The following is a 12995-nucleotide window of genomic DNA, read 5'->3' as shown; positions in this document are numbered from 1 at the left end:
TTAAAGGTGGACAGATGTGGAAATAAGGGGAAGCGCTGCTGAGGGAAATAGGAGGAGGTCAGTAAGGACAGGTAGAGGTGATCACAGTGATGGAATGAGAAGGACTTTTTATACTGTAGTTAGAGCTGACAGAGATGACCGTGTGAAGGATGGAATGAAAGAAGCACGGTAAGACGAGGTGATGAGGGCCGAGAGCGGAAAAACGTATAAAAGAACAGAGAAAAGAGACAATAAAGCAAAAAAGTAGGTTAGTGAAAGTGAGACTGTTGAACCGAACATTTTTTTGATTTTGAAAGAAACTCCAATTAAGTTGCTGTCGTGAAGTATTTTAGCAGATCAGAGTGAAATCCTTGCATCATAGTTGCTGTCAGTGGTTCCTCCCAGCACTGGGATCAGCCACGTACAACCACTTTGCTCTTAATTAGCAACAGAAGTCTTCAAACATCCCGACATGACGACGCTTATTTTCTCTGTTTGTTAAATGAGAAATGTCTTGAAATGAAGAATACCCAGGAAGATGAGAGTATGCATGTGGTTCTAATGGGCACGGAAAGTTTTCACGAAGTTTCAATGTTTAATTAGATAGAAATTTTCTTCAGGGTTCTCACCCCGTGGTGTTTTTAAAACTGGAACTACTGTTCGAGACAGGTTTTGGAATGGTAAGTATGTGTGTGATGATTTATTTAAAGAATAACTCCATACTTGAAAACTGAAGGCCAATTACGAGTTTCTTTGTACAAATGCGCAATTAATATTATTATTTATTTACAGCACTACACAGTAGTTGGTCAGACAGGACATACAGGAAACCATTGTTTATGGGTTCAGGCTTTATGTGGAAAATAGTTAGCATGTCCCTTTAAATACTTGTTGTTTGGCTGGCTCCCACAACAAAAACATATTTGTGTGTTTTTGGTTATGTTATTTAGATGTGATTGAAAACATCAGAGGAAGTGATTGTTTTTTCCTGCAGGTAACACCAATATAGCCCAGGAAAATATTGTTTCAACCCCCCCTTCAGCTCATTTTATATCACTGCCAAAAAGGAAAGGTTTGGTCATGAACTGTCATTGTATTTGAATGGCAACACATCAGTACTCACTGTCCGAGCCCAGCGCCAGATCCTGCCTCGTCCCATGCGTGCCGTGTCCGGGTGCGCTGCTGCTGCTGGCTGTGTGCAGGGACCAGCTCACACCTGACTGGGGATCAGCCGACCAGCCGCACAAGGTCTGCTCGAAGTCACACACAGCCGACAGGGACGGAGTGGTGGCTGTGGGCCGTGAAAAAAGACACGGATTATGCATAAATACATTTGATTGAGCATCTGCTTTGACTAGCAGAAACACTTTCACATTGTTTTTAACACTATATCATATTGAAACATGTTTTTCCCTCAATTTCTTGTCATCCATGTCAAAATGCTTTAAGAGAGATTCCCGTTGTTTGGCAATAGTGCTCGACATACTATGACATCTCAATAAATTGTGCTTAAGGCAAATATTGGAGTAAAAGAGAGAGCATGTGGAGAGAAAATGAGCTCGGCAGACGAATCCTTAAAGGAGGATATAAAAGTAAGCGAACGCAGGCAGGCGATGTATAGAAAGAAGCTAGTAGAGTAAAGTGGATGTGGATAAAGATCAAAAGGAGAGGCGAAAAAGGGTTGAATAAGGAATAATGGGAAATGAAAATATGACCACGTAAAGAGAAAGTAGAGCATTATATAATGCACTTGGTGTCCCTGATGCGATTCCGTTGATATTACTGCATTTAGATACGTCACAACAAATTCTCAATGTGTGTGTGTGTGTGTGAAGGTGAGATACTGTAAGGGCTTATTTTCACTCTAACAGAGCATCCTGTGGGACTCTTGAATCTAACAGACTTCAAAGCCCAGAGGCCCTGTGGTGCATGGTGACATCATGAGTTTGACCTTAAGAGTGTAAAGGCCTTTGCACACTGAGTCAGCCCCCCCCCCCCCCCCCCCCCATGCGCTTTATTCCATCCGTCAAACGAGAACATTTGTTACGCACAGAAACCTTGCACACTGAGTTCAATGCATTTGCAATTCATATTCGTTTAAAAATAACTCATAAAAAGAAAATAAAGCAGTGAGGGAGATATTATTATCATCTTCTTGAAAAACAAAAAAAGAGCTGTGCAACAGTTGGATCGTGGAGACTGGTGGTCTTCTGGCTGATGTGTGGTCCCAATAGTGCTGCAAACTGGACCACCGACATCCTGAAGTCCACCTGGAACCAACCCAGGAATCAGGGTCCAGTTTACAGCACTACTGGAACAGCACATCAGAAAGAAGACCACCGATCTCCGAGATCCAATAGAACCTGAACAGCAGCTGCAGTACGTCCCCGATCCCAAACTGCTCAGTGATCGATTGCCATAATCTGTCCTTCATCTCTGCATCTTTATAGTCTGTTGCTGTACAGCACATTACTTTGAGCGACGAGGTGGATGAGCTCGTCTGTTGATATTTTGGATGTTTGTGAGCTCTACGGTGGCTCTGAGTGGTCAAACAACTCTTTAAACGCTTTTTGACTGAAGAAAATCAAACCTGTACCAAATCCTTTTTGTCGGACGAAGGTTTTGGAGTTATTATTTTTTAATGAGAGACTATTTCATACGAGAAAAAAAATGTGTGTGTGTGTGTGTGTGTGTGTGTGTTTACCAGGTCTCATTGCAGCGGTGGTCTGTTCCACTCTGGGCAGGGTGGGGGTCACAGTGTCTGGAACAGTGGTGCTTTCTGTCAACAGAAGAAAAACACACACACTAAAGACAATGCTGGATGTGCAACAATCAAACCTAAGCTTTTAATCACAATTTACTCTTCAGTTTCTTCAGGAAAAAAGTCCTGTTCTAACAGTGCAGCAGTGATGTTAGAGATGCTGAAGATGTCACACAGGAACTTATGGTGTTTGTACACACTTTGCTGCTGTTTTCCAGGACTGTGTTTTAAGGATGAAGCGTGTCATGATCCAGGCAGTGACGGAGTGAGCTGAGGCAGTGAGCTGGCACTCAGCTGAAGAGTGTGCCACACTGCTCATTTTACCCACTGCTGGTTGGCGCACACACACACACACACACACACACACACACACACACACACACACACACACACACACACACACACACAACGCACGTACACACGCAATGCTACATGATAGATGCTGCACTCAAACTGACCTTGGTGCACAGCAGCATGTGACTACGGTATGATAGATCAAACAGAGGCATCCACACATGGACACACACACATACACACACACACACACACACACACACACACACACACACACACGTCAGCAGTGGGGTATGTCAACGTAACCCCAAGACTTTCTGGTCTTAATAAGCAGTTTTCTACTGTTGGTTAAGGTTCCACAAACTGCCCTGAAGGCTTTAAAAGCACACAAACACAAACACACACACACTGGTGTAACTTATTCTATATATGTTGACGTAAGGGAACAGAAGATTGTCTGGCTTGTGTGGCTCAAATTATTCTTAGAAATTACTGCTTTCTCTCTCATTTTCTGCCATTCATCTCTCAGCCTGTCTGTCATTTTTTTCCCTCTCCCATACATCTATCATTCTGCTCCGCAAATCCCCTCCCTCCCTCCATCCTCCCTCTCCTCTCTGTCATTTGTCACAATAAATCTGACCACATTTGGTTCTGCTGTGCAAAACCACAATCAACACCGCAAAAAGAGCTCTTTGTGCACACACATACGCAAACTTGATCTCTCCTTTTCTGTGCCTCTCGGGCGTAGAAGCGAAACTCTATCTAGTGCTGTTTCTGTTTTACCCACAACCGCAATTTTCTTCTCCATAACTCATGCTCTCCCTGTCTCTCAACTGTATCGCAGGCGTATTTTGATTTCCACTTGTCCTTTGCTTTTATCTTTCCCTCTCTTTGTTAGGATTGTGTCTCTTTCTTTCGCTCTTTCCCTACGATCTCTCGTGGTGATCTCAGCCTTCCAGGGCTCCTCGCTGCGCTCTAACTCTTTCTAATGGTGTTATTTTATGTCGGTTCCAACCGCCAGCTCAGTAAATCTGAGACCACTGTTGATTTACTGCTTGTTTGGCTGTTCTGGATGTTTCCATGACTGACTCCCTTGGTGATCTGCGTTTATGTGTGTGTGTGTGTGTGTATCTTGTTTAGTGTGACCTCTTAACCTTTGCTAATAGCTTTGAGTTCACTGCAGCACTAATGTGTATCATGTATGTGCATAACTTTATTGAGTGGTTGACACAGTCACAACGAAAGTATGCAGGATTATTATGTAAACCCAAACAGAGAGGTTGCCGTCCCAACATGTAACACAACACACACACACACACACACACACACACACACACACAGACACACACACATTTATACACAGAATTAGATACCAATATTGGATAAGTAGCTCCCAGCTGCTGACATTAAGCTGTTTTAATTTGGTGCCCTTTACCACTGTAATTAGCCCCCCATATGGATGGGAGAGAGGGAGGAATTGAGATGAGAGAGGGAGGGATGGAGACACATAGAGAGAGAGAGAGACATGGAGAAGGGAACCTTTTCAATCTCTCACCACCATTTTCCTAATTAGTGACCACACACAGCTCCTGTCAGCCTCCCATTTCTAACTCCATCTCCTCTCCACTCGTCTAATCCAATTTTGCTGTCGGTCTGTCGTCCCCCCCCCCTCCCCCTCTTATTTCAGAGCCCTCCCTTTAGCTACTGTAAAGGTCAGTAAACTAATAGGTATAAATGACTTTATAATTAAACCTGTTTTGAATGTTATGTAACAAACTTTTCAACTTGCATTTGCAGGAACTTTTTTCTTGTACATCTCAATGTTACTACACACATGAAAGGCCAAAAAAGTGTTTTTTGTTTTGTTGCTTGTCGCTTGCAGGAAAAGTGAGGACGATAACACAAAAAGTGAGGATGCTAACACAGTCGGTCATGTTTTAAACATGAGGATTCAAACAGGGACGTAAAAGAGACACCAATCTTTACATCTGTATTCTGCTCATGGGTCATCCCCAACACCGCTGAGTTAGAGCTACCTGCCATGACACTCTCTCTCTCTCTCTCTCTCTCTCTCTGTCTCTAACTGACAGAAGTTTTTTGGGTTGGTTCACCACGCGCACACACAAACACACACACAGTTACAGACACACACATACACTGTCATAGGCCCAAGGGCTCATTGTAAAGCTGCTGACTGAGCAGGGTGAGGCGGAAACGAAGAGACGAAAAACTGTTCAATTATGGAAAGAGCTCTGGGTATAAATCTACCTCTGTCAGCCTAAATGATGACTACTGACACAGTATGTGTGTGTGTGTGTGTGTGTGTGTGTGTGTGTGTGTGTGTGTGTGTGTGTGTGTGTGTGTGTGTGTGTGTGTCTGAATAGAGAGAATGTGGACCTCACTCAAAGTATTGGTGACATGGTGCATCTGTGTGTGGGTAGGGGTTTACTTAATGACATGTGATTGACTGACTGAATGGCGGACTCACTGAGTGTGTATCAGTAATAACCGATAGTTATTGACTATAAGCTATTAGTTACCGCTGGCTAACCTGTCTGCTGAAGACATCTAGTCACTATATGTAGAATGTCCTTTTAAACACAATTGTTTTGACTTGATCCACATCCACATTTGGAAAACAACACCAACAGAAACTGTGTACATTTTTGTAAGGAGTTAAAACAAGTGAAAGAGTTTCTTAGTAAAAAGGAAACTTGGAAACCAGTGAGTAAAATGTTAGTCATGGCACTACCAAGAAAGAGGCTGTTAAATGTTAAAGCATGAAGTGAAAGGAGATTTGATAGTGGGAAGCATGACTGATTTGGATTTAAACCATTGACAGTGATCAGAATGGAAATCAGACAACTGTACTTAAAAACCCAAAAGTGCAGGTTTGATTTGAATGAAGCGTAAAGTGCTCGACTAATTATGGCTCCTCTTCTGTAGATGAGTGGGTGGGGAAATGAGTTCTTTACAGCAGGAAACTCTTTGGGGACTAAATGCCTAATTAGCCCATTGTACAGCAAGCTACCAATGATATCTGGTTTTACGGTAAGTGCTACGCTGGACCACAAGTTGTAATGTTTGGTAGACAGGGAAGAAGAATCTCCGTAACCCACTGAAATCTATCAGTCGCACCAAGCGTCAATAATAGAGCTTAAAATGTGTCTGAAAAAGCAAAGCCATGCGCTTCATAGTTGACACTAGAAGCAAAGAAGCACTTTATGTCAGGAAACTACAGACAGTGAATGGCTCATTAGACCATTGTGCGACTCGGCACCGCAAGGTATGTGACTGCAATCGTAGCCTTAAGTGTGAAGCTAAGTACAACAGCAACTGAGATGATAAAAAAGAAGCTGCTGGCAATGAATGGCTAACTACATCTTGTCAGCTACAAAGGAAATGAGTTTAAGTGTGTCAAAAGCCATTAAGCTAAGTGTGCCATTAACTGCTCTGGAGAAAAGAAGGGCGGTTTTCTAGATCAGCAAGCAGCAATATGTTAACAAGGATGCGATTTAAACAATTTCCTAGGTCCAATTAGTATTTAGTGACCAATTAGATTACAGGTAGATTGACAAACTGTATGCAAAGTCATGGATGGAACACTTTCTTGTGATTGGATGGATGGATGGATGGATGGATTGATGGATGGATTGATGGATGGATGGATGGATGGATGGACTGATGGATGGATGGATGGATGGATGGATGGATGGATGGATGGATGGATGGATGGATGGATTGATGGATGGATGGATGGATGGATGGATCGGTGAATGGATGGATGGATGGATGGATGGATGGATGGATGGACTGATGGATGGATGGATGGATTGGTGAATGGATGGATGGATGGATTGATGGATGGATGGACTGATGGATGGATGGATGGATGGATGGATTGATGGATGGATGGATGGATGGATTGATGGATGGATGGATGGATGGATGGATGGATGGATGGATGGATGGATGGATGGATGGATGGATGGATTGATGGATGGATGGACTGATGGATGGATGGATGGATGGATGGATGGATCGGTGGATGGATGGATGGATGGATGGATGGACTGATGGATGGATGGATGGATTGGTGAATGGATGGATGGATGGATTGATGGATGGATGGATGGATGGATGGATGGATGGATGGATGGATGGATCGGTGGATGGATGGATGGATGGATGGACTGATGGATGGATGGATGGATTGGTGAATGGATGGATGGATGGATTGATGGATGGATGGATGGATGGATGGATGGATGGATGGATAGATTGATGGATGGATGGATCGGTGGATGGATGGATGGACTGATGGATGGATGGATGGATGTGCCCACTCCTGAGGGAAGTGATAAACGAGTGCGATGACATGTTTCTTCAAGTTATTGTTGCAGCAGGGCGGCTAATTCGGCTCAATAATGAGAGGTTAACGTCGCTGCGGTGGTGTCGCTGCGGTGGTATCTTAGTTTAGTTTTATGAGGCTGAATGTTTATTGATCGTTCCATCTTTGTTTATTTATACTTGAACATCTCAATAAGAGAGCCCAAAGCGGTAATGCGTTAAAAACATGTACGCGTGAATTCCACAAATGAATCATCCTTAAATGAATGTGTTGATTTTGACAGCCATATATATATATATATATATATATTTTTTTTTTTTTTTTTTTTTTTAACACATGAATGTAATTTCTGAGACAAGACAGGAGAAGGAGGAGCAGAGGAGAGGGATGAGTGGGTGTAAGTAAGGACATCACATGAAAGTATCTGGACCGGAGCCACAGCTCACATGTGAAAGCGATCAGCAATGCTGGACAAGGACAAAACACACACACACACACACACACACACACACACACACACACACACACACACACACACACACACACACACACACAAACTTGGCTAAACCTAAAATTGTCTGGAAACCTCGAACAGCTGGACATCTACAGAATGTTCTCGAAATCTTCAAGAACTCTGAAAAAAAAATCCCTACTGCATGCCACTGTAATTATGGATGTGTGTGTGTGTGTGTGTGTGTGTGTGTGTGTGTGTTTTCCAGTTCTAACGTCATGTGAAAGGCAAACACAGTGAAGGTTCTTGGCTATCATTCGCTCACCATATTATGCCATGGTCATAAACTCACTGCTATTTTAACCTTTATGTTACCCATATGCAAATTCCAGCCTTTTCAATAACATTCATCAAAGTCTAAATTAGCAGCGGGAATTATCACAAACAATCAGGTGGCATCCAATTCTAAAAAGTGAAGTGAATGCAGAAGTGCATTAAACATGTATTCTTTCTAAGAGGGTGACTAGAAGAAGTCTATGAGAAAAATCAGCCCGTTTCTAACGTGATTTAATACCATAGTCAACATTGTAAACATGAGTTTATGCTCTCAATCGCTAGTTTCAAGTCTTCAACACAGCATGATGTTCATTTTGTAAATGGTCCCTATTAGAGGAGAGCAGGGCATGCTTTAGGGGATGGCTACCGTGTGATTGATGATTGATTGAATGGTTAAATGATTGATTGTCCAGTTTGTGGTGATCACCTTACAACAGTAACCCTTTCACAGTGTGTTTCCAGTTCATGAAAGCTAATTCTAACATGTTGGTCTCCTAAAAACTAGCTCCACCCTGTCTTGTATCCAAACAAATCAAGATGAGGATCCCTGATCCAAAGAGCAACAGGAGCAGCAGATGAATGAAGCCACTTGGAGACAACGGACACAGAGGCTCTCTCTCTCTTTTTCAGTGTCTCTCTGTCATTTCCCCTTGTACCCCACCCATAACACTGTAGTGTTCAATAGAGATGAGAAACAAAGCGTGTATTTACACAACCGCAGACCAACCTTTTCTTAATGCCAAGCAGGTGGAGTGTGCGCTGCGTCTGTCTGCCAACGACGAGGTGTGGAGTGAAAGAGATGAGAGCATAGCAGATGTTCTGATAGCTCACTCATTTAAAACGGGAACAAAACCATCAGCTTGGCAGCTCTCAGTTCACGTCCAATAGTCGGCGGATATAAGACCTAAATTACACGTTGCCTCCACAGTTAGTGTGCATAATCACAATGAGTCCTGCAATAATATTCTGGCTTTTGTTTCTGTTTCTGCACTGCGGGCCACAATAACGACATGCCAAACCACATCACTGTGTGCCACCCGAGATCTACTATCCAGCATGTCTGAGTTCTTCGTTGTAATTAGGTGCTGAGATTGTTGCTCCCATGAGAGGGAATTGTTATTACAGTCGCAAAGTCAGGTCAATGCGCTTTTCATGTTTCCAGTTCATGTGTGAGCTTTTTGAAGCTGGTGATTTAAGGATATTTTTTTGAACAATGAATAAACTAGTTACGCAAAGCAGCACTTATGCCTTAATACGCACACATACAGTGTACAATACTGTTGTTGTAAACTGTGAGGGGAAGGATCCTCGTGTTGCGATGTGGAATGCTAAATATGGGTGTAAGTCATATGATGTCAAACATTTTAAACAGGTCAAGGTTTGTTATTTATATCAGGGAACAGAGGGCTGAAACAACTACTGAATAATGAAGAGGCCACTCTGGTTGCTGCATCCACTGCAGGCTGGCCCGTGTGTTTGTCTCCTTATATTTTATGTATTCATCAATTCATTAATTCACTCCTTTATTTCCCGAGCAGCGCTGAGACAGGCGGGGTTGTGGCTGAAAGTGTACGCCAAATGTTTCTCCTCATAGAACAGAAACTACGTGTGTGTGTGTGTGTGTGTGTGTGTGTGAATTTATAGGAGAGGGTCACTAGAGTTGCATCCGTGTCTGTTTTTGTGTGGCTCTGACTTATGTGTAAACAGCTGTGTTCAGTGGACTGAAGCTGATGCACTCTGTTGAATATTTTACACTCGCAAGCACAAGCGCGCACACACACACACACACACACACACACACACACACACACACACACACACACACACACACACACACACACACACACACACACACAGAGACACACACACACACACACACACACACACACACACACACACACACACACAGAGACACACACACACAGAGACACACACACACAGAGACACACACACACAGAGACACACACACACACACAAGAATTCAGATGTGTTTTTCTATTTTATTGTTTTCATTTATAGCACTAGCAGAATGATTGCGACTGCACGGCTGGTGAGATCATGTGTTCAGCGTTACTTTCCTAACGTCAGCTAGCGTGAAGACAATTAAAAACCAGACAAAGTGAAAAATCCACAAAATCAACTTGCTCTCCGCCACTAAACTGTAGAGTTACCTAATGGGAGTGTCTGTGTGCGTGTGGTATTGAGGAATAGCAGCGGGAGCAGTTGCTGCGGTGGAAAGTGGGAATGGACGGTTATCGTGCACAGATTACATCCAGAAGGCAAACATCTGGCATGCAGACACAGACGGACTGATCAGCAGACAATCACTGAACCTGCTATAGCCAAGAGGTTGATCCGCAGTGTGTTGGTGGAGATGAGGGCTGCAGATACGATGTGCCCGATGTCATCAAGCGCAATAACAAGCAATGTATGATCAGTCCGGCACAAAGGTTTCACTGTTACTCTATTGTGCCTGAGCAGTTTGACACTGGAAATGAAAAAGTGTCTACCAGGAAAAAAACCCACCTAACATTCCACCTTTTATATCCTCTCATTACATCCACTCTTAACTGAGGGAGGAGTGAAATTAGGGCTACGTTTAAAACCACAGCGTTTAATTGGACACACGTTAAAACAGATGCAGACAGAGGTAAAAGGGCTATACTTGCATATAATGCAGTAGGCTTTTTTTCTTCTTTCAGTCAAGTAAAGCCATGATTTCACACTAAATGCTGAATGGATTCAACGTGTTGTCGTTTCTCCAATAATAGCTTGTTCTTTCCAGGAGACTTTTTTTTATAATCATGTAATCTCAGTGGTAATCACAGTGCTCATTACAAAATAATCCTCGATTTAAATGACAGTAGAGAATGTCACTTCTCTCCTCATCATTGTAACCTTCTTGGCTAGTCCTGACACATCTAGGATATATTCTTCCCTTTGGTCTCTCTCTCTCTCTCTCTCTCTCTCTCTCTCTCTCTCTCTCTCTGAGAATGAAGGAGACATACAGAATTCAGGCAGCAGGCCATCCAACGGCCCGCTTCACGTCCATTGGGAACAGGTACGTGTCATTTCCTGTTCTTGTCTTCACCTCTCACATGTCACAACCTGACAAAAGCAGTACAATCTGATGGCACATGAAGGAGAAGAGAGAGGAGACGAGAGGAGGCGAGAGAAGAGAGGGGAGGACAGAAAAGGAAAGGAAGGAAGGAAAGGAATGTAGGGGAGAGGAGAGAAAAGGACGAGTGAGGAAAGGAGAGGAAGTCGGCCATTAAAGTAACCTTTTAAATGGCGGTCTGGTTAAAAAAAAAAAACCCATCAGAGTACATTTACTGTTTTTAGGTAACTCATTATAGAGGCTGACTCTTCATAACATAGGACATTAAGAAAAAAATATATTGCTACCAAATTTATGCTGCACATCATTATTGCTCAAGTAAAGTAATAAATGTGGTGAGATTTGTACAATGGCCTGCTTTATTATTGGAGTTATTGTGCAGCTGAGAATAATTTGCCGGCTGCAGCTAACGAGCTCCACGCGACAGTAACATATTGTAATAAATAATACTTGCACAGCTCGGTGAATGAAACCTACAGACTAATGGCCTGCGTTTGTCACTCTTTACACACAATCATCACTCTTAATAAACGACCCGGAACATAAATCGCTGGATTGATAATGAATATCAAAATTCCGCAGAACACGCACAACACCTAATCCTTCATTACATACATGTTATTAACATCATAGACGGAGAACACAACACAGTACGACTACACAGCTGGCCACTATAAGTCCCATGACCTAGACATGTTAATCCCTGTCCAGACATGCTGCCATACCTCCTATAGAGCAAGATGATTAAATTCAACCACTATGGGTGCACTTCAGTCACGCACTCACATGCACATAAACCATACTTTACATATACCATACTTTACATATACATATGCAAACAGTTGCTCTTGACTACATTCGACAAATAAACCCAGAGACTAGCACACAGAGGAAGGAAATAGGACGGTGCAACTTTGAAATTTATGGTTGGCATGAAATTTCACACTTTTATCAATAGTTACAGTTTTTTTGTAGTTTGTGAGATACAGCCATCTTCTTATCATACTATATTTAGTCCTGGGACTAATGTTTTGTTTATTTCCCCTTAAAATATAAGTTTATTGTAAAAACAGCGTTTGAACCCGAAGAATAGATAGAGTAGGTTAATATGAACTCAACTTTTTCAAGGCTGTGTAGTATTTTATGTGCGTGTTCAACAAAGGAGGAGCATGAATTGTGTGTGTGAGTACAAACGTACATTCCTGCAAGCTGTGCATGTACACGACAGTGTGCGTGTTGAACGTGTTGAACGTGTTGAACGTGTTGCACGTGTTGCACGTGTGCGTTTCTCTCCGGCTGTTATCTTGCATGTTCTTACCGGGCAGGTCGCAGCCGAGGACCTCCATCCTCATGCCGATCCCAGCAGGGGACCACCTCTCTGGAAAGACTCTGATGTACTGGGCCACGATCTCATCGAACCTCCGCACCTCGGGTGTGTCGTAGTGGCCGTTCCCCTCGAAAATCTGAGAGAGCAAAAAAAAAAAGGCATGTTATTGGTGTTTACATTAATTAGAGAATGCTTTCCAGTTTTCATTTTACGACGAGGAAAAAGCAGAGATAAAACATTTCCCCTCCGCGATAAAGGACGTTTTCCAGTCAATTCCTGACGTTCCCACGTTCAGTTCACTCATGGCAACCTTCCCGTAGCCTGCTTCTCTGATGACAGCTGCTACGTTTGACTGCAGCTCAGCACAGTGAGATCCTG

At 42.9% G+C, this 12995-nt stretch overlaps 1 protein-coding gene across 3 annotated transcripts in view; it reads right to left on the bottom strand.

Annotated features, from left to right (window-relative positions):
* Nucleotides 1–12995, bottom strand: part of LOC311021669 (neuropilin-2-like) — an 87377-nt gene that overhangs the window by 21169 nt on the left and 53213 nt on the right. For all 3 annotated transcript variants that reach the window (XM_084022374.1, XM_084022375.1, XM_084022376.1), the window contains exons 11-13: nt 12609–12753; nt 2684–2758; nt 1103–1270 (exon numbers count right to left, since the gene is read on the bottom strand). In XM_084022374.1, the coding sequence (XP_083878500.1) occupies nt 1103–1270; nt 2684–2758; nt 12609–12753 (388 nt within the window). The remainder of the gene's footprint in view (nt 1–1102; nt 1271–2683; nt 2759–12608; nt 12754–12995) is intronic.

Source organism: Eutrigla gurnardus (genome assembly GCF_963514095.1).
Source record: "Eutrigla gurnardus genome assembly, chromosome: 12".
Taxonomy (NCBI): Eukaryota; Metazoa; Chordata; class Actinopteri; order Perciformes; family Triglidae; genus Eutrigla; species Eutrigla gurnardus.
This window is presented reverse-complemented; position numbering and strand designations above follow the sequence as displayed.